Source organism: Gorilla gorilla, chromosome 6 (genome assembly GCF_029281585.2).
Source record: "Gorilla gorilla gorilla isolate KB3781 chromosome 6, NHGRI_mGorGor1-v2.1_pri, whole genome shotgun sequence".
Lineage (NCBI taxonomy): Eukaryota > Metazoa > Chordata > Mammalia > Primates > Hominidae > Gorilla > Gorilla gorilla.
The window spans coordinates 157,762,545-157,785,114 of NC_073230.2; the positions used below are offsets into that span (position 1 = coordinate 157,762,545).

At 39.2% G+C, this 22,570-nt stretch overlaps 1 protein-coding gene and 1 non-coding gene across 16 annotated transcripts in view; one reads left to right on the forward strand and one right to left on the reverse strand.

Moving 5' to 3' along the window:
* Window positions 1–1,561: 1,561 nt before the first annotated feature.
* Window positions 1,562–22,570, reverse strand: part of EZH2 (enhancer of zeste 2 polycomb repressive complex 2 subunit) — a 76,171-nt gene continuing 55,162 nt past the window's right edge. For 8 of the 15 annotated variants that reach the window (XM_063708830.1, XM_055392311.2, XM_055392312.2 and 5 more), the window contains 14 exons: window positions 21,394–21,496; window positions 20,686–20,864; window positions 13,809–13,900; window positions 12,086–12,326; window positions 11,404–11,573; window positions 10,866–10,960; window positions 9,674–9,714; window positions 9,083–9,208; window positions 8,119–8,297; window positions 5,789–5,884; window positions 4,516–4,597; window positions 3,492–3,572; window positions 3,253–3,337; window positions 1,562–1,884 (listed from right to left, as the gene is read on the reverse strand). In XM_063708830.1, coding sequence (XP_063564900.1) covers window positions 1,824–1,884; window positions 3,253–3,337; window positions 3,492–3,572; window positions 4,516–4,597; window positions 5,789–5,884; window positions 8,119–8,297; window positions 9,083–9,208; window positions 9,674–9,714; window positions 10,866–10,960; window positions 11,404–11,573; window positions 12,086–12,326; window positions 13,809–13,900; window positions 20,686–20,864; window positions 21,394–21,496 — 1,631 coding nt within the window. In that variant the 3' untranslated portion in view covers window positions 1,562–1,823. The remainder of the gene's footprint in view (window positions 1,885–3,252; window positions 3,338–3,491; window positions 3,573–4,515; window positions 4,598–5,788; window positions 5,885–8,118; window positions 8,298–9,082; window positions 9,209–9,673; window positions 9,715–10,865; window positions 10,961–11,403; window positions 11,574–12,085; window positions 12,327–13,808; window positions 13,901–20,685; window positions 20,865–21,393; window positions 21,497–22,570) is intronic. The other 7 variants (XM_055392315.2, XM_004046432.5, XM_055392317.2 and 4 more) reach the window with 1 other exon arrangement.
* LOC115935457 (U7 small nuclear RNA) lies at window positions 15,221–15,282 on the forward strand. The gene has a single exon (XR_004071085.1). It is a non-coding gene; the product is annotated as a U7 small nuclear RNA (small nuclear RNA).

The following is a 22,570-nucleotide window of genomic DNA, read 5'->3' on the forward strand; positions in this document are numbered from 1 at the left end:
AAAAAAAAAAAATCACAAAAAACCTCAATGTTTTAAGAAAGTTTACGAATTTGTGTTGGGCTGTATGCAACCGGCTGTCCACAGGCCAGACAAGCTTGATAGAAGGTTGTATCAAATGGGTTATTAATGTCAAGGATTTCTGTTCAGAAAATCTGTGTTCATGGACGTCACTGCAGAGGCTTTTAGAGAAGCGCATTTCAGATCATGGTATAAAAAGTTTGCTGTGCAATGAGAATACACCAGACAGGGCTCAAAAACTACTGCTTTCCATCAACGCCACTTTGTCTTTCCTACGCATTTGGGGCTCTGGTACATTGAGCTCACTGGAGGCCTCAAGGATCTGCTTCCCAGCTGTTCCTCTGAGGATGGGTTGAGGGCTGTAGCTGGAATGAGCCATGTCAACAGGTACTTTTGAGCCCAAGTAATCACTGGGGTCTCATGAACAGGCGATGATGAACAGATGGGCTCCATGCGCCTGTGCCTAGGCAAGGCCAGTGAGCCATCTAGAGAATGACCTAACCCAAATAATGAAGTAACTGCCTCAGGAGATTGATGGCTGCCCAGTTTGCCCAGCGTCCTGCTGAGTGCCGAGTGGAACACGAGGGCACCGAGGGCAACAAGCTCTGAAGTAAATGGTACCATTTTCTGGGTGAGAGTGGAGATAGTTATTTAGACGTAAAATAGATCAGCACTGTCATTAAGAAACCATGGGACGAGGCTGAGGGAGGGATCTCCTCAATCCCAAATCAAGTGGCAAATTAACTTTAGGACTCAAGTTGCTGCGCCTGTGCACTGATGTGTCAGAGACCTGATCCCGCAAATGCTGTGGAACTGGAAAGCAAGATAAGTCCATTTAATTAGGTTTCACATTGATACTATCACATTGTAAATAAAACTCTAACTAACTGTAGAAAAGGCAACTGCTAAGTAACTGACAGTATGGACTGGTTTGCAGCGGTTGTCAGGGTTCCCATGATGCTGCTGGTGAATGTACCTGGGGGAGGGTGCAGGGAAGTTACCTCAAATTCTGGGACCAACCACATTATCATAAGGCATGCAAGGTACATGTCGTTTCCTTGACGCTTTCAGAGTTTGTGATTTTTACCTCTTTGAGAAGATATAAAACTACAGTTTGGTTATACCTATCACCTTTTGTGATAAGGTAGGTAAGGAATCCCAACTTATATTGTGTTTCTAAAGAACTCTATCTAGACTAATGGAGTTTAGAACTAGGTAAGTTCTTAAAAATAACCTGAGTCTACTCTGTCAGTTTATATATGGGGAACAGACTTGGAGGTTAAATCTCTTTCTCCAGGTTGCACAGCTGACTGGAAGGTACCCACCCTGGTCTTGTCTATAAGATCAAGCCCTTTACTGGGTAAGCCCTCAGGATGCACAGCAGTGTTCTTCATATATGTCTTCCACATATTAACAGGCAGTATTAGTTAAATCAAGATTCATACAAAGACAACTAAAAAACCCAAGGAGTTAAATTTAAAAGTTTTTTGTTGAGCAGTCCTGAAAGCAGTTATTGACACGCTATGAGAGATGATTCAACAAGGACAAGTTCAAGTATTCTTTATTCAAAGTTGAAAAATGTACCATACTGCATTATTGCAAAAATTCACTGGTACAAAACACTTTGCAGCTGGTGAGAAGGCAATAAAAAGTTGATTTTTAAACTCATTACTATAAATTATTCTTACAGTACTTTGCAAATTCAGAATTTCAAACTGCATGTTCTTTTTCTAAATTGCCCACAGTACTCGAGGTTCCTGAAGCTAAGGCAGCTGTTTCAGAGGAGGGGGAGGAGGTAGCAGATGTCAAGGGATTTCCATTTCTCTTTCGATGCCGACATACTTCAGGGCATCAGCCTGGCTGTATCTGAAACAACAGGAAGGAGATGTCCGCTGGATGGCCACCCATCCAACATGTGCTGAGACTTGACTTAACACAACAAAGCCTGCTGAAGATAGTGAGTGCATTAAAATGTCTTTAAAAAAAAAAAAAAAAAAAACCCCATCTAATTACACAGCTGCCTGCATAAGGGCACATTCATAGAAGGCAATGCATAGGTCTGTGTTGCTGGCCATCTAATTGAGACGCTGCCAAGTTCTGAACTGAACAAACCTGTCTACAAGCGTTCCCAGAGCTTGACCAGCCTCCCCTATGCCTCTGAAGCAAGTGGCCCCAGGAAGGCTGGTCCACATCAGGATGTTTAGGCCTGACGCTGGAAAGGCAAAATAGAACCATGGTCTGGAAAAAATGATGACCATAGCAAAGAGGGCCAAAGAGCAGCCCGCCAGTTGCTCCCCCAGGTGAAGCGAGAACTGGAGTGCAGCGGACACCCAGAGAGGAGCACAAGAAGCCCACCATGGGGGGTGAGGCCACCGGATCATCCCAAGGAAGCTCCACCCCACACTCTTCATTCAGAGCCAGCCTGGAGTGAAGGCAGCGGCCTTTGCTAAAGTGGGCCCTCCACTCAGACCCTGTCTGCCTCACTGAGAGCTCTCTGCTGTGCAACAGCCATTAAAGGCCAGCCTGAATATGCAAGAACACAGTACTCAAAAGACAGCTTCTGGATGGGATGTACACGGGGCTACAGGAGTTCATTAACTAGACAGTCATCTGACTGCACTTAAATCTGTATTCAATGGCTAACTTAAATGTATCCCACAGAGCTTGACAGTGTCAACTGGCAGCCTAATGCCTAACCACACAGATACCATCGGTGGCCCACGTGTCCCAGGCATCCCCACAGGGTGATCAGACAGCGATTTGCCAACAGCACCTTTTAAAATGGTAATGATACGTGTAATAAGTATTATAGCAAACAATAAATTAAGTAGATCTAATCCATAAAGATATGCATAGTATATTGTCAAGTAAAACCATGTTGCAGAAAAATCTATAGGACAGTGTGATCACACTTACCTGGAAAACGCTCCACGAGCAAGCATGCAGCATGCGGCATGATATGAGAAGGTCTAGGACTCACCAGCTGTCAACAGCAGGGTGAGAAATGGGGCTTTCTGCATGGATTTTACTCTGTTTTTAAAATAAGCATGACTTGTATAATAAATAAATGGATAATAAGTACATAACAGGAAAGTGTAACCTAATTCCCCACTAATGCTCATGGCAAAGTGACCCATCAAAAGAAGCAAAGAACTAAAAAGCCTCCTTTGTCCAGAGTTCACAATCCAGTAGAAAAAGCCCTTAGAGATCATGCTAGAAATGTACTTTACCAACCTGTAATCAAAAAACAGCTCTTCACCAGTCTGGATGGCTCTCTTGGCAAAAATACCTATCCTGTGATCACCGTTAACCATCATAACTGCAAAGAGACACACTGGTGTCAGTGAGCATGAAGACGGGCCACGGGGGGTTAACTGACTTGTTCACATAACAAACAACTATCCCAGAAGTATTCAAGTCCATCATCACAGGACTGAAAAGGGAATTCCAATTCTCACGTCAAAGGTACCTACCTTTTGCATAGCAGTTTGGATTTACCGAATGATTTGCAAAACGAATTTTGTTACCCTTGCGGGTTGCATCCACCACAAAATCTAAAAAGAAAAAAGTAAGCACAGCCCAGTGAATAATTTCAGTTATAAGTAAACAAAGTTATTATGATTTTGTAAATGCAACTGGTTACAGTTCTTCAGGGTTTGCCTGCAAAAGCAAATAAATCAAGCAACTTCATTCAGTAAGAAATGACATTTGGAAGAACACACTATTGTTCCAGGTTAAAATTAATCACCTATAATTCAAGATGGTTATCTGACTCAAAAGCTATTAATTATCAACTATAAACATACATTACTGAGCAAAACATAGCAAAAAAAAAAAAAAACTGACAAAATTCTTCCAAACATCAAGAATAGGCATTTTCACATTTAAAATTAGTTTTTTTCATTATAATGTCTATAAAGCGTTCATAGAAAAAAACCTATTCTACTTGTTCCAACTAAGAGTTTCTCTGAATATCTTCCATGTTAAGCCTACCTCCATTTTCACATAATCCCACCAGAAACATCCCTACACAGCCTTACATTCTACCCCAGAACATCAGCTATGAAAGCAGCTGCCTTTCCTCTCAGTCCTTTGCGAATATCCAGGGGAGTCTGGAAGATGGTTGCACATGCAATGCTCCTCCCCTCCTTCCCCGCTCAGAGGCACCGACCGGAGGAGGTGTGCTGAGCTGCCTGAACACAAGAGGTGAGGTGAGCAGCAAGAGCACAACGTCCCCTTCACAGCCAGATGGTGGGATAGCGCCACCCACAGACAGCCGGGACTCCAGAGAGGCGGTTTCCTGCACATCTAGTCTATCTGCTCCCTGAGGAATTCCTTGCTCCAGTTCCTTTCAAGCAAGCAGCCCCCCATGCCTCTAAGGAGATCCTCCTTCTGGTCACCTCACTGACCTCTACCCTCGTTTCTGAACACTCGGCCGGCAGAAGGCTGCCACATGCAACTCAGAGGAACTCACTGCCTCCCAGCTCTGAAACATACCATTGTTCAAGTTGAACAGAAAGCTGCACATGTATTTATCATACACTTTCCCTCTTCTGTCAGCTTCATCTTGAGAAATAATCTAAAAAGAAAGACACAGGAGAAAATTCTTTTGGATAAAGGTTATCAAGCCTGACAGAACACACAAAAGCGCACAGAGTGAATACTGGACCTTCTGGAGAAAACGCAACAAGAAGGGTCACTACAGCCAAGTTCTCTTTCCCATTTGGTCTGAACAGTAATAAAGAATAACTGTATACTAAGGACCCCAACTCAGAAATATTTCCACATCCTGAAGTAATTATCCTTGGAGAAAGTGAGGAACCAAAGTCTTTTTGCTGAGTTTTTAAAAAAAGCCGGCTGCAGTGGCTCACGCCTATAATCCCAGCACTTTGGGAGGCCGAGGCGGGCAGATCACCTGGGCGCGGTGGTGCATGCCTGTAATCCCAGCTACTCGGGACACTGAGGCAGGAGAATCGCTTGAACCCGGGAGGCTGAGGTTGCGGTGAGCCAAAATCACGCCATTGCACTCCGGCCTGGGCAACAAGAGCAAAACTCTGTCTCAAAAAAAAAAAAAAAAATTTGGGTGAGCTGGTTCCAAACTGAAGCTAGGCCTATGATTTTTCGGTAACTCGACAATTTAAAAGGTGAATAACTAATGACATTGTTGTTTCTAGGTCCTTATCAACTAGGTTGTGGATTAAGCAGGACACTCTATGGTAAAGCTCTTGTTCTCCCTGTTGTCCCTAGACGAGAAAAGCTAAATGTGGCTAGAACCAAGCAATCCTGTTTTTTTTTTTCCCCCTCTGAGACAGGGTCTCACTTTGTCGCCCAGGCTAGAGTGCAGTGGCACAAACATGGCTCACTGCAGCCTCAACCTCCCAGGCTCTCTCAGGCTCAAGCGATCTTCCTGCCTCAGCTCCCAAGTAGCTGGGACTACAAGTATGCACCACCATGCCCGGCTAATTTTTGCATTTTTTGTAGCAATGGGGTCTTGCCATGTTGCCCATGCTGGTCTCCAACTCCTGAGCTCAAGCGATCCACCTGCCTCGGCCTCCCAAAGTGCTGGGATTGCAGGAGTCGGCCACCGCGCCCAGCACAATCCAGTTACTAAGCATGCAAATCCACAAACATGCAGAAGTCCAGGCTGAGAAGGCAGTTTATGACAATTCATTTCCAATCAAACCCACAGACTTACCTAATAAAATCAATCTAAAATAAAGAAAAGTTACTATATACAATGCCACCTGAATACAGGTTATCAGTGCCTTACCTCTCCACAGTATTCTGAGATGAATTCATTTTTCTGCACAGGATCTTTGATAAAAATCCCCCAGCCTGCCACATCAGATGGTGCCAGCAATAGATGCTAGAGAATAAAACACAATCACATCACCAAAAAAGGAGGGTGAAAATGGACTGGGGACAAAGTAGACTACAGAATGAAAACAAAAGCTATCACTGTAAATCCTCAGACCTGTTTGTTATAAGGCAGTAATTGAGCACACAGCTTCAGTCAACGTGAAAGCTGCTGAGAATGGCTATGAACATTATGTTTTCCTTATACAGCAGATAAGAATGTCTTACAGAAAACCTTTTGGTGGTGTTGGTCCTCTGCAATGACCATCGTTCAGCAAGGTGCTCTAGGCCTGCTGCACTTTTGGCTTCCCTGTTTCTTCAGCCCTTGATTTCCTTGAGTAATTCACTTTCAACCTGAATTTAATATAAGGACACCACCAAATCACTCTTCCTCTCCATACCCTTCCCTCTACTTTCCCCAAGTGATTCTATTAATAGTTATTCCATTTTCAGCCCCAGGACACCCCCTGATTCTTCACTGGCATTGGTTCCCTCTGAAGCCCATAGCAGCTTGGCTTTGGATTTGTTCTTCCACCCCACCTCCTCAGGATAACACAAGAAACTACCGGGAGGTGTTATCATGATCTTGTCAGTCCAGTAGTCTATTTTCAGCAGAAATGCCAAGATGATCATTGCTATAAATTATGTATTTAGGGATGTGTTCCCAAACATATGCCAATTTTTCATCACGGCTCAGTATTATGCTTTCATCCAAAATTTTCTTGTGACCTTTACAAAGGCTTCCTATCTATTCCTATTCTGGACCATCTTACCACTCACCTGTCAGGTGAACTTCCCAAATAGCCTTCTGATCAGAAACTAAATTAGCTAAATACTGCTATGCAAATGAAACCCAACTGGTAAAAAGTATCTACATAGTTTAACATTTTTAAGAGTTAAAAAATGTCTTACAAAGAGGACATGTCAGTATGAATAGAATTGCCCACTTTCTGAACAAAGTGAGGAAGGAGTACAATGGTAAGTTGTTTGAGAGGGAAATTGAGATTTTTAGGTCTGAGCAGGTATGCCATTGGAAACTGAACCAGAGTCACTGTGATCCAATGACCTAAATGGACATATAACTGCCTAGAGTAAAATCATCTAAGTGTCTAACAGAAAAGAAAAAAGTCAAAGCTAAAAACAAAAACAAAAAGCCCACCACCCTGCACAACTCTCTGCCATAAACACAGACTTTGGTTCAAAGACACAAACAAAACCAAGAGAACGTCAATGTTTTGCCTGGAGCAGAATTTCTGGTAGAAGGGGACTTGCTGGTAAGAAGTGTGTTCTCAATTATAAATAAATGGTCCAACAACAAAGATATGTCTACTCTACACCCCACATACACACACGCACACACACACACAGAGCATAAGAGCAGGTTAATGGGAGCCTGGAGGATTTGATCTCCTGCTCCTTTACAAGTCTTGTGACTCTGGGTTTCCTTACCCGTAAAATGGGGGTTAACACTTACTCCTCACTCACAGGGTTAGGAGAATCAATGAACAAATCCACTAAAGCACTCAGAACAGTGCCTGCTATTTTTACATGCTTAATAAATGTCAGCTATTGTTATAAAAAGAACTGACTGAAGAAAGAACTTACCATCTGCCCTAAAAAAAAAAAAGATACGAAATTTCCCAAATACATGCTGCTGAAGTGTCTTTTGCTCAATCATTACTTCCTGGCTGATAGAGTTAAATCACCTACATACAATTCCCCAGACTAAAAATATATAGTTCCTAGCTGGGTTTTTTTCAAGGTTATTAAACAAACAGGAAGTAAGTCTATAAAAACCTGCCATGGGAAATTTCATCTTTTACTCTACATAGCAAGGAATCTATAAATACTCTTTGATGAGAATGAGTCTATATTTTGATAGAAATCACCATTTATTTGCATTAAGGATACTAGATAAACTACTATTAACTAAAAGAGAAATTCAAATAATCTATTAAACAGGTAGAAAAAATACCTCTTATTCCTAAATCTGATACCATGAATGGCTACTTCTCAGAATTTGCTGGTTTCTCCTACTATCAGAGTACGGTGCTCTATATAAAACTGAAGAGACTGCCCAAGGGTGCATTACCCAGAGAAAATTATGAACACTTTCTCATCAGTTGCACCTTTCAAGGATCACTTTTACTTTTTGCCCCAGCTAAATCATCTAAGACAATCCTGACATTTGCATCACTAAATAGCTAACTACAAACAATCTTCCAGAAGCGACTTGTTGCTCACCTTTTTGGAGCCCCGCTGAATACTGCAGTTCTTGCAGGACACATTTTTACTGTCCCAATGGTCAGCGGCTCCACAAGTAAGACAGAGGTCAGGGTCACACTCTCGGACAGCCAGGTAGCACGGGCACTGCTTGGTGTTGCACTGTGCTTTGCAGCGGCATCCCGGAAAGCGGTTTTGACCTTCAGAGAGAGGTTTGGAGGTTCTTCACTCATCACCATCATCACCGTATGCAAAAACTTGCAGAAAGATACGTGGCAAGGGCTGTACTGGGCATCTCACTGACTCTCAACCCTCACAACCACCTTATTACCCTACTATATAGACAAGGAAATGGAAGTATTAACAGCGAAGTTATAGCTGTTTGCACTGAAAAAGACCACCACTGAGTTGTTTTTCCATTTTTCATTTGTTAAATAGTGTATATATTTAAAGTCGGTGTGAATAAAGGGTCTGGATGGAACAATATCCATGGTCCTTGACCATTCCAATAGCCCCTAGTTCTAAACACTCCCTTAATACCCAAGCTTCATGTGCAGTCTCATTAAACAATTATAAAAATCTACTATGTTTATGCTACATTCCTTTCATCTGAAGACTAAAACCCTCCTAACTCTGACAATTTCTGGTGCCCAAAAATTATTTGGGTAGCTCCTTCTAGATTCCTCTTACAATCTGTGCCAACTTTAATACAACTTAATTTAAATGATCAAAGAAGAAAAAAATAAAATTCAGGTTCCTTTAATACAACTTTGCCTGCCTCACACACATTGACACACAACACCCAGGCGACTGACTGGCCACTGGCACAGGGCCAGGTATGGGGCTCAATAAATACTTGTCAAATTGATGAGTTTCGTCAAGTAAACAAGAGAGTGCTCCCGTGTTCTTATTTTTGATTTTTTAAATTGCTAACCAAAGACCTATTTAGTTCTCATGCAATTGCATCAAAGCAACAAATACTTACACTCTGAACTACATTGACAAAACTTTTCACAAAAATTTTGTGCTATCACACAAGGGCACGAACTGTCACAAGGCTGCCGTGGATGATCACAGGGTTGATAGTTGTAAACATGGTTAGAGGAGCCGTCTGAGTAAAGATAACATCATGCAGGCCAATGAATCCAGGGAGATGGAAACGATCATACACAATTAACACGAGTACATTCTGCCCTACTACCTGTGGAGTGTAGCTGGCCTGCCTTTACTGAATGCATAACATTACACATATTCCGGTTTCCACAACGATGGCAAAAATACTCTCCCACCCCCAAGTGCTTATGAGTTCCATCTAAAGCACGGCTACATCTCAGTCCCAACCCAAAGCACTTCTCCTTCAACTGACTCGGACTCACACCTTCCAGTCAGCCTCCACTTTACAGAAGAGAATTGACTGGGGATTCATCAGTAGACATCCTCCATTCAAATTGGTTTAACATACAGAAGGCAATTACATTAGAATAACCCAAGCTCCAATCCAGTTACTATTCTAAAACAAATGAAAACAAAGCAGACATTGTTAAGCTAATAATGAGAGGAATGGAAAGATGCTAACCCTTTTTCAGCTGTATCTTTCTGCAGTGTGCAGCCCACAACCTGCAAAAACACAAAGAAAATTAAACCAAACTTCTGTGGGAAGCTACAAATCCAACAGAGAGCTGCTTAACTGGCTCTATCTGTGCCATGAATACAGGAATGCGTTAAAGCCAAGAGTCATGCCCTGCCCAGTTTATATTTGCCATCAGTTTGAAGCAACTCAAACAGCTTGATGGCTCAGGCTGCCCCAGGTGTGGCAAGACGTCATTTCCTGTGTTCATCCATGACTCCTGGTCAGAACTCCTGAGCTCCCAATGCTGCACAAAGCAGCAGGTGTGTCTGCCTGTTGATTTATTCTGATGTGGATGACACTGATCAGTTCCTCTTATTTCAGGCATCATAAACCAAGCAAGTGAACTACGTGGTCAGAAATAATTCAACCAAAATTTCAGAAGCATCTCCTAAAGCCTAAATAAAAATAAAAACTTGACTTTAAAAAAATTCTAAATTGGGTTGGCCCTACACTTATTTTTGTTAAAGTAACAAAATGTTACAGTAACAAAATGTAACATGAGCCTGTACACAATTTAAGAAGCATAATCTAACTGCACCCTTACCTACCCCAATTACGTTTCTCATTTTTAAAAATGTGAGGTAGAGGTATGGGGAGATTAAAGCAGATAGTCCATTCATCAATTTTTCTGGCTCTACATTTACAAATCAAATCAGCCTGAAAACATTCGCTAAGGTGAAAATAACATTCACACAAGCTTAAAGTAGGGTACCCATTAGGAGTATCGGAATGCAATGCCACACAACTTAGAAATTCAAGCTCCTGGAATAAAAGATACTTCTAAAAACTGGCCCAGAGCTCACATCAGAAACACAGAACATTTCATGATGTTAAAGTAATTGTTTACGTAACCTTTACTGCAAAAGCTACTAAATATGTTTTCCTTAACCCAAATGCAGTCTGGTAACCGTAATTTTTATGACTCTTAACATACCAAATATACTGAAGGCTGCTGTATTCTTATAGAAAAATACTAGCAATTCCCAGTGGAAATAAGATTCCATAGTTCTGTTTTTGATGGCAGTTTAAGGTTTTTTAAAAATAGACTAAGTAGAAACCAACAACAGCCCTTAGGAAGGGCCTTGCCTGCAGTGTCTATCTATGTTGACTTCTCTAAGCAGCTTCATGACAGACTCACCGGTGTTTCCTCTTCTTTTTCCTTGGAGGAGTATCCACATCCTCAGCGGGAGCTGGAGCTATGATGCTAGATTCTTTGACTCTAAACTCATACACCTGACAAGAGGCACAGTCACAGAGCCATGAGGACAGTCTTATTTAGGCAAACCATTCTTATACTCATGCATACCAGAAAAATGTCTTTGTCTCTTCTGTGACACTGCTAGATGCTGGGGATATAACACACATCGCTGTCCCTACCCTCACATTAGGGGTAGCTATAATTATATTCTGATCAAGAACTGTGATGCTAAATTTAAATTCTTACTAGCTTTTAAAAGCTACTGCTATCTAACCTTAAAAGTCTACATTCGGGAAATTCTGTAACATACCTGGAGAATAATTTTCATTCAATTCCCTCTTGGGAAGAAAAGAAAATTATTTTTAGGAGATGAATAGGAGCTTAGTAATAACCAAGAATTTTCTTTGTTTGGACAACGAGTACAGTTTTGTCTCTATGTTTGAAGCTCTTTTAACAACATTTTTATCGGATATCTTACCTGTCTACATGTTTTGGTCCCAATTAACCTAGCAATGGCACAGAAATTGTCATAGTAAGTGCCAATGAGGACTCTAAACATTGAGGCTTCAGCACCACTCCACTCCACATTCTCAGGAGGTTCAATATTTGGCTTCATCTTTATTGGTGTTTGACACCGAGAATTTGCTTCTACAAAACCAAATGTAAGCACTGGTCAAGAAATGATTGGAAATAATATTAAGAAGTAAAATTCAGGGTGTGCTTAAGAAAAAAGCAAAAAGATAAGGACAACTAAAATCCAATCGGTAAAATACTAACTCATCGGTAGTTCACATTTTCCAACAAAACTACTCATAGAACATCAAGAATATTAAACCAAATGATCCAAATTTCATTATTCCCTACCTGAGAAAGATCAAAAAAGGAAAATGGCACAAAGAATGAGAATAAAGTGCATCATCAACTTTCAAACAACCAAGCAGGGCAAACACCACAAGCTAGGGTAGGGGTGCAGGCAGGAAACAGAAACAACGCAGCTACACATTCTTGAGATAACTGGTCTTAGACTCTGGTCTTTAACTCTGGTCTTTATACTGAAACTAACCAACTAAGACAATTATTCAATGCATTATATACATCCTTAATCCTCACAATATGAACTTTCACGGAACAGTAAAACCCAGTTATTAGACGTGTCTTACCAGAGGAGCTCGAAGTTTCATCTTTCTTCTCTTCTTCTTCTTTATCATTGTTCTCTCCCCCCGTTTCAGTCCCTGCTTCCCTATCACTGTCTGTATCCTTTGATTCCAGCACATTAATGGTGGGGGTGCTGGGCCTGCTACTGTTATTGGGAAGCCGTCCTCTTCTGCGGCCTCCTGGACGTTTTGGTGGGGTCTTTATCCGCTCAGCGGTGAGAGCAGCAGCGAACTCCTTTGCTCCCTCCTACGAAATGAAAAATGTCAACATCAGGGCAAAGTTCTAAAACTCATTCTGATGGAAGAGAAAAAAAATACTATATAAGCCAGGTTAGTCAAAAAATGTATCACATTATCCATTTATCACAAATAATCATTTGCATGTCTAATATACTTGTTTTGATATGCTTTTGATAGTCTGAAAATTTCAGAAAGAGAAATATGGGTTCTATATATTCCTAGAATGGTACAAAAATCAGGCAAGATAGTTCTATATTGTGAATTTGTAAAATATATTAGCTAGTTATAATTAAGTTAAAATATAAGAAGATAAAGTATGAAATATACTTCATGTAATAAAGGTAATTATCTCTATGGACATACAGTCTATTTAAAAGTGAATCTTTACAAAAGAATCATATACCTAATGTGCACGGAGTCAGACTACCTATGCAGAGTTTAAGATAATGCATACCTCTTCGTGTTAATATTTAAACTATACAAGAACATAAAACACAAACATGCTTGACTTTGTCACTTCCTGTCTTACTATTAAAACATCCAACATTTTTTTTTTCCTGTGAAGGATACACAGCCACAGGAAGACATGAAAGGAACTTCAGGAATAAGACTGTGAGGGTTACATCTTGCATTATGAAGTACAATAATCCAGTCTCAAAGTATAAAACAATGGTAAGAGCATGGTTTATAGAGACCACAGAAACATTTTAGATGAGCCAAACAAAATTCTGCCTTGTAAAGAATATTATAAAACAAGTGCTCAAGAATTCCATTTTTTTAGTGGAAATAGAAGGGAGAAGTTTGACAGCAGCCAACAGTTTTATACTTCATTCTACAAAAACCAAATTGCTTAAAAATAGGATACCTTCTGCAGGTGCCATTCAATGAATCTTCTGTCCAAAATCCAACAGGCAATATATACCCATTTAGTTCCTAGGTAGGAGTGGCTTGGTTCAAAGAGGGGAAATGGTAAAAATAAGAGAGTACCCGTAAAAAACAACTTTTCTACCTCATATTTTCCTAACCCCTTACCTTTTCTCCATCATTTAAAAAAAAAAAATCTGTGGAACCTATCATATAGCTGAAATGACAGTGCATCTAAAACTCAAGTAGAGGGATATGGCTATGAGAGGGGCTTGGGATCTACTGCGTATGATTACTGCATGCCTGCTTTCTAAGCGGACTATCTGTGCCTTGCAACTCTCATAGACTTTGTGGAAGGCATCAAAGTCCTTGATCCTAAAGACCTTGAAATGTTGCTGAAGAGATAACACAGATTTTAAAAAGAATAATACCACATTAATGAAGGACTAAAATGTGCAGTACATGAGCTATGGAAGAAACAGCATGGGTGAGAAAGCTCTGTCTATCATATGGCCCATAACAGCACGGGTGCAGACAACATTAACGCTGACTTGATCACCTCCACCAAAGTGCAAAATTAAGTCCTCTCAAGTACCCTCTGCAATAATATGGCACTAAGTCTTACCAAATGCTGGTAACACTGTGGTCCACAAGGTTTGTTGTCTAGAGCTGTTTCTGTGTTCTTCCGCTTATAAGTGTTGGGTGTTGCATGAAAAGCTGCAAAATAAATGAAAGAAAGAATCTAATATAACTATAAAATACTTACTTTTTCACTCTTCCAGTTCCACTGGAAAAGTCAATTAATGGATTATAATCTTGCTAATATGTGGTTTACGTTACTTCATACAACTTTCCTTCAGGCTCTTACTGAATGATCACAATGTATTCTCCATTCCTCCTCCTCCAACCATTAAGCAGGAAGGAAAAACAGTAAATTCTGGAATGAGTCGTGATTTCTCATTTTTCTCCTTGCAAGTAAAACTGATGCACATAACTATGGTTATAAACATTTACTTAAATTGAATCTTACTATCTCTGTCTAAGCAGTTGATAGTCCCTCTACAATTAAATCAGATTTCCTATTTTTAATTGACATACAATTTCTTGATTTCTAAAGAAAGGTCAGCAATCAGCTTGTCACCAGTTGTAAAAACTCATTTTTAATGATAAAGAGGACAGCCCCAGATTACTAACATTCAATTCCTGTGAATCATACCCAATCCAAGAACCTGGTGAGAGCTTATAGTGTCTTGCCACATAAAATTACAATGTCAAAAAAACGGATTTTAGAAAGATACACCGTTTGAAACCTAAAATTCCAAAATAATGTAACAGAAAGATTCAAATGCGGATTCACTGCTACATGAAAAGAGTGTGAACACTGACAGCAGTGCAAACTTCACAGAATTTCTTGCAAAAACTTACTTCCTCATATACAAAAGGGAAATGCTGGAAATGGACTATTCAGAATTATACAAGATGAAAATTAATTTGGAGAAAAACAAGTGACATTTCCACAAAACAAATCATCTTTTAAGTATTTGTAAAAAGCCATACTTAAAGACTGAGAAAAGGAAGGAAAAAAAAAAAAGGACAAAGTTGTGTTTTTAAAGAAGAAAAATTCAAGGCTCAGATTCTGTTGGAAGTGTGTGAGCAGTTAGGCTCCAGACAGCCTAACACCAATACTAATCTGGTGCTGGATTACATTTGCTAAGGAACCCTAATACAACTATTTTTCTGTTTATGAGTTAAACTAACATTGTAGCTGGTTCTCTGAAGAAAAAAATACATAATTTAAAATACAAAAACCACTTCTTAACAAAAAAGTGCCCATGAAATATATAGAGAACAAGAATATTAACAAAAATAAAATGAACATTAGAGAACACGTAAACTTCATACAAATAAATCTCAAAACCTGGATGTAAAAAATAATTTTCTAAAACTCATCCAGAAGAGACAGAACATTTATCTCTATCTACCAGCACTACTAATTTTTAAACTGTACTGAAAATACAAGCTAAAGTAGGTAGAAAAGACAGTTACAGCTCTTTTAGAATTTGTCTAGCAGGCTTTCTGGTTTTTATCAGAAAGCCTCCCCACTCCCCTCCCCCGCCCAACCAAAAACTAAATAAATAAAGTAGGTAGAAAAGAGAAAGAAGCTTCAGTTATAAAGACTGGATAGAAGGCAAAACCATTAATAACTACAGACAGTATAATTACACAGCTGGAAAACTCCTAAGAATGTACTGAGAAACTGATAAAACATGAAGACAATGCAGTAAGGTAGCAGGGTACAAAACAGAAGACAAAATGTGGGAAAAGCCCAACAGCAGCAGCAAGTTTAATACCTAGAAATACTCAACAAAAAATGTACAAGAGTCACATAAAGAAAACTTGGGAGGTAATTAAAGGACACAAAAAGAGAGGTGATGGTATGGTTAGTTAAGACTTAACCCTTATATTTTAAAAAGAAGTTAGGTAATTTATAAATTTAATGGGATTCCAATAAACATACCACTAATTTTTTTTAAAAAAGAACTAGACAAACAGATTTTGAAATGTATATAGGCTGGGTGCAGTGGCTCACGCCTGTAATTCCAGCACTTTGGGAGCCCAAAGTAGGAGCATCACTTGAGGCCAGGAGTTTAAGACCAGCCTGGGCAACATAGTGAGACCCTATCTCTAAAAAAGAAAAGAAAAAAAAGAAAAAGAAAACTAACCAGCAATGGTGGTGCATGCTTGTAGTCCCAGCTACACAGGAAGCTGAGATAGGAGAAGAGCTTGAGCTCAGGAAGTCAAGGCTGCAGTGAGCCATGATTGTGCCACTGCACCACTCTGGCCTGAGTGACAGAGGAAGACCCTGTGTATGTATGTATGTGTGTATGTATATATATATCTCTCTCTCTCTAAATAAATAAATTTATATAGAAAAACAAGAATTGCCAGGAGATCTCTGAATACCGCCTCATGAATAGACTAAAGGAACACAATGTTGAGAAACCCAAATACATATGGCAACAGGCAATGAAGGAAGTATCTCAAGGTAGTGAAAGATGAACTTTTCAGTAAATGAAACAACTAGGCAACTTTGGAAGTGAGAAGGAGGATCAGATTTATAATCCACATCATATTAAATTCCAAATGGATCAAAGATTTATATGTTTTTAAAAATGAAGCCTAAAACATACTAGAAAAAGTGAGAAACGCTTTATAATCTTGGAATGGGAAAGCTAACTGATAAATTCAACTACTTTTTAAAAAATGTTTAAACTGACCAGGCACAGTGGCTCACACCTGTAATCTCAGCACTTTCAGAGGCTGAGGTGGGCAGATCACTTGAGGTCAGGAGTTTGAGACCAGCCTGGCCAACATGGCAAAACCACATCTCTACTAAAAATACAAAAATTAGCTGGATGTGGTAGCACATGCCTGTAGTCCCAGCTACTCCAGAGGCTGAGGCACAAGAATCTCTTGAACCCAGGAGGCAAAGGCTGCAATGAGCCAAGATCACACCATTGCACTCCAGCCTGAGCGACAGAGCAAGACTGTCTCAAAAAAAGAAAAAGTTTAAACTTTGCTTATGGGACTTTTACCAAATAAACTTGAAAAAAATTGCAACTCATATTTCAAAAAACCTAATTTCCTGATTATATAAAAAGCTCCTAAGACATCAAAAAGATCTATGAGACCAAGAATAAAAATAGGCCAGGCGCGGTGGCTCACACCAGTAATCCTAGCACTGTGAGAGACTGAGGTGGGTGGATTACCTAAGATCAGGAGTTTGAGACCAGCCTGGCCAACATGGTGAAACCCTGTTTCTACTAAAAATAAAAATATGAGCCAGGTGAGGTGGTGCGTGCCTGTAATCCCAGCTACTCAGAAGGCTAAGGCAGGACAATCACTTGAACCCAGGAGGCAGAGGTCGCCGTGAGCCAAGACTGCACCACTGCACTCCAGCCTGGGCGAGAGAGCGAGACCCGTCTCACAAAATCAAAAAAACAAAGAATAAAAATAGTTCACTCTTCAACATATAGGAAGATCCTACCCTCATTCAAAGGAATTAAATCCAGATATTAAAACAATGCTTATCACCTGTGGGAAGCAGAGATTAAAAAACAAAGAAAAACAAGAATTTAAAAATAATGCTAAAAGCCATTTTTCACTTATAAAATCAATTTTAAAAATTAGTTTGGTAACACCTTCTATGGGCAGGGCTCTCTGACTTTGCTGGTAGGGCTTTAAAGTGCTGCATCCCCATATGGCAGGTCATTTGGCAATACCTAAATAGAGTTTATCCAGTAAACTTAAACTTGGATGAAATGGGTACAGATATTTGCTGTGGCACCGTTACAGCATAAGGCTCAAAATAATCCAAATGGTCACCATTAGAGACCAGTCCAGTAAGTTCTGGAACCTCCTACAGCACAGGCTATGCAGCTATACAGATAAAGCTAATAGCTACAATATTAAATCCTATCTTTATTCCAAAAAAAGGGAAAAGCCTGAATGCTATGCCACCATTTAAATAAGACGGTCAGAGTATCTTATACTTGTCAAAGAAACTAAAAAAAAATACGAGAACCAATAAAAGTGGTTAACTACTAATAAAAGTGGAAGGAGTGAGGTTAAAAATTCGAAGGATGGGGAACAGGAAGTCATTGGGAGACTTTATTGTACACATTTTCATACTGTTTTTTTTTTTTTTTTTTTTTTTTAAGAGATGGGGTCTCACTCTGTCACCCAGCTGGAGTACAGTGGCATGATCATAGCTCACTGCAGCCTCAAACTTTTGGGCTCAAGCAGTCCTCCCACCTCTGCCTCCCAAAGCACTGGGATTAAAAGAATGAGCCACCGCGCCCAGCACATCTTCATATTAATACTTTTTGGAAACGTAAACCATGTGAATGATGACCTATTTTAAAAATAAGAACAGCTAACAAGAGCCAGGTACCATTTTAAGTATCTTCCCCACATTAATTCATCTAATCCTCACAACAGCTCTGTAAAGGAAGTACTACCGTATCCCCAAGATAGAGACCAGAAACCTAAAGCACAAAATGCTATATTCAACATACAATCGACCAGGCGTGGTAGCTCACACCTGTAGTCCCAACACTTTGGGAGGCCAGGGCAGGTGGATCACTTGAGGTCAGGAGTTCAAGACCAGCCTGGCCAGCATGGTGAAACCCCATCTCTACTAAAAATACAAAAATTAGCTGGACATGGTGGCGGGCGCCTGTAATCCCAGCTACTCAGGAGGCTGAGACAGGAGAATCCTTTGAATCCAGCAGGCGGAGGTTGCAGCGAGCTGAAATCATACCACTGCACTTCAGACTGAGCAACAGAACGAGACTTCATCTCAAAAAAAAAAAAAAAAAAAAAAAAAAAAAACGACAAAAAAAAACCAGTCGTGTGCTGCATACCATCTGAGTCAATGATGGACCGCAACAGTGGTACCATAAGATAATATTGTATTTTTACCATATATTTTCTATGTTTATTATGATTTAAATATACAAATACTTGCCAATGTGTCACAACTGCCTCCAGTATCCAGTACAGTGGCATGCTGCAGGGGTGTGTGGCCTAGGTGTGTCATGGGCTGTACCATCCAGGTTTGTGTAAGTACACTCTGTGTTTACATAATGCCAAAATCACCTAACAACACATTTCTCAGAATGCATCTCCGTCCATAAGTAATGCATGATTGTATATATTTAATGATTTATTTCGCAACTTATTTTACCTAAGAAAAATATACCATGTGTGGTATTTTGTTGAAGTTAATGTAAAGCAATGAAGTTCCTACAGAACTCAACAGGACTGAATGATGAAGACACTGGCTCTACTGTAAAAAGAAGTGAAAGTGGGCCTAGCACAGCTGGACCCATGGCCACCAAATGCTACAAGCAGGCAGCCAGTTAGCCCCATGAAAGCCAACTTTATTAAAGTAAAATATTCCACTGTTCTCCCCAGCTAGAATGAGATAAGTAACAGGTTCAAGATTCAAGTTAAAAAAAAAAAAAATTACTCATCTCTGAATAGCACAATAAAAAACTCGTAATGTTTAAAAGTAGTGTCCTACTTCTATGGTTCAGTTTTACAGCAAAAAACTTTATTAAATGCTACATCTATAAACAACAAATTGGAAGGACCTTTCAGCGACTCCAAAATAGTGCTTCCACTCAATTCTTTTGCTATAGTGATATCTACATACAATGTACAATAGTCTTAATAAAAACTGGATGTAATTCATAAATTGATGGTGTGTAAAGGGAAATTAAAATGAAATTCAAGACAACTATTTCAAGGGCTTAACTGTCCAATGGCTGAAGCAACAAATGGATGACTTACTACGAATTTTTAAAACTACCAAATCAATTTAAACTAGATGAGGAGTTAGAACAAGAGCAAGGAGGTAACAATATAATGATAATTCTAAAAATCTACTTCAAGTGTTTCTATTTTAAGATAACTAAACCACTAATATGTCACACACAAGAACAAAACTTAACATTTCCAGACCAATGTATACATCATTCAACACATTATTAGCTGCAGCAAAAACAAGTAGAGCAAACACTTAGGAGGAGGTGAGGTACAGCTGCTTGGGCAAGCTTAAAAAGACGTTATCATTGGTGAATGAGGAGGAGTAAATCTGTCAATGGTACGCACAGGAACTCAAAACAACAAAGCAATGTGGGGCCGTTGAGTACAGGGGAAAACGATTTTACAATGGGTCAAAGCCCCTAAAGAAATTACCACGCCATAGACAGACGTACTAAAATACAATATAGGAAAAACCAAACTATAATAAGCAAACTACTCTAGGAAAATTAGGAAGTATTAAATACATTTTCAAAATATGTGCCTCAAAAGTAGTTGATGCTTTTAAACTGTGCTTAAAAGTTTCAATTACCAGGAAAATTTACTAAGAAACCACATTCCCTAGAAATGCCAGAGGAAAAAAGTATTTTTGTATATACCATACTTAAATTTTCACTAAGAACATTTTACGTTTTACTTGTATTCAAATGCAGGTATTTTAAAAAAACAACTTACCCAGAGGGCAAAAAAATAAAATAAAATAAAATAAAATTACATTAAATCGACAAGCACTTACCTGAACATTTTTTTGGCCAATTTCTTATTTAACACAATTTATTCATCAATATCAGCAATGTTGCTCTGGGCTACCAGTTCATAATAATAGTTTTATTGTAAAACAACTGCTTAGTTAGCACTTACGGGGAAAAAAAAAAAAAAAAAATCACTGACCTGAATTCCATATTAGTGGAAAATAGTAGTCCAAATGAAATACATGCAAAAGATTTCAGAGTAATCCTCAAGCAACAAAGTAAAAATAACACTGAGATCTAAAGATATTTTTCAAAGTAACTACAAGATTAAATGATAAATTCTAGCTGTAATAAATGACAGCACTCTCCAAGCTGCTTTAAAACATAATTCCACAACAAAGATAGAAAATGAAAACGTACAATAATTGCACTTACGATGTAGGAAGCAGTCATATTTAAAACATCGCCTACAGAAAAGCGTATGAAAGGAGTGTAAGCTTTGCTCTCTCTGAACAGATTTAGCGTTTGGTCCATCTATGTTGGGGGTACATTCAGGAGGAAGTGCGCCTGGGAGCTGCTGTTCGGTGAGTTCTTTATATCTGACATTAACCAAGAAAAATTTAAGTAAACATGAAACAAAAATCACTTTTTTGAAAACAGTTTCTAAAAGGTTTCCATGTGTTACTTTTGATGTTTATCTTACCTAAAACATAAAGGAATGGCTCTATTTAGACAAAGAGCCAACTAAATATTGTGCATGGTGTTATCAAGAATCAAATTCATCGATATGATTCAAATATATCATGGAAAAGGATATTATATTAGTTTTAACTAAACACCAAATTTCTACCAGTATCCAGATAATTTTCCTGTAAATGTACTACTGTAAATTTTATGTATATGTGTGTGTTTATGTGTATATATAAATTATACATATGTATTTATTCTATCTACAGGAAATATTTTGTAATGCAGAGTACCACAAGTATACATGTTGCTTAAGTATCTTGCAAACACTGTAAACAAAGTGTAGTGGCTCATCCGCTACATTGATTCCATTTGTAATAAACCAAAATGGTGAGTTACATACCATACAGGGCAAGATTGCCTCAAAGGAACAAATCTTACTTTTCCTTTAGTTCTTCTGCTGTGCCCTTATCTGGAAACATTGAGGAAATGGCTTCAAAAATTTTATCAGAAGGAAATTTCCGAGGTGGGAGGCTTTCTTTATCTAAACAGGAGAATATGAAAGGAAAAAAAGAATGGAAGTAAACAAGTTTTTGATCTTTCATTTTCTCCACCCAACTATGTCTCTATAACAAAGCTGATTTTCTAAGAAATCATCTCAATTTTGTGTTTTACTTACTTCTCACATACTTTACATGTCTGTGGAATGCCAGTCAGTCAAAAACAAAATTCAAATTCAAATATGAAAAGCTTTAAGAGCACTGGGAAGCAGAAAACCTAGGTTCTACTCCCAGCTCTGCTACTAACTGATTTTGTGACTGAGAGTGATCACTTTACCTCTTGGGTCTGTTTACTCATCTGTAAAATGAAGGAGCTGAACTAGATGATCAATAAGGTCAATAAGGTACCTTTTTGTTATTTTCTCTTTTTTGAAATATGCTTCTTAGAAATTGCTATTTCACCCGCCAAATTATTCTATTCTATGCTGCCTTAGCATGAGCTTTGCCAAGTAAAGAACACCAACTATTGACTCTGTTTCTTCCCAATAGTGTAATCTTATAAGTTACTTAACCTCTCTGAATCTATCCCCTCAAATAGAAAATGGATCTGACAGGTGGGGCGCAGTGGCTCACGCCTGTAATCCTAGCACTTTCGGAGGCCGAGGCAGGTGGATCACGAGGTCAGGAGATAGAGACCATCCTGGCTAACACGGTGAAACCCCGTCTCTACTAAAAAATACAAAAAATTAGCTGGGTGTGGTGGCAGGCGCCTATAGTCCCAGCTACTCGGGAGGCTGAGGCAGGAGAATGGCGTGAACCCGGGAGGCGAAGCTTGCAGTAAGCCGAGATGGCGCCACTGTACTCTAGCCTGGGCGACAGAGCGAGACTCCGTCTCAAAAAACAAAATGGATCTGATAATAACATCCATCTCATGAAGCTATTATGAGGATTAAGTGAGCTGGTGCATAAGAAGTGATTAGTACATAACTTGTACATGGTGAATATCAATGTTATATATTATAATGATGCCCAGTGAAGCACACAAAAAATTACGTTCTTTGCTAGCCAAAGGAAACAAAGATACTCAAGTGAAGATAATGTTGCAAGTATTATGCTTT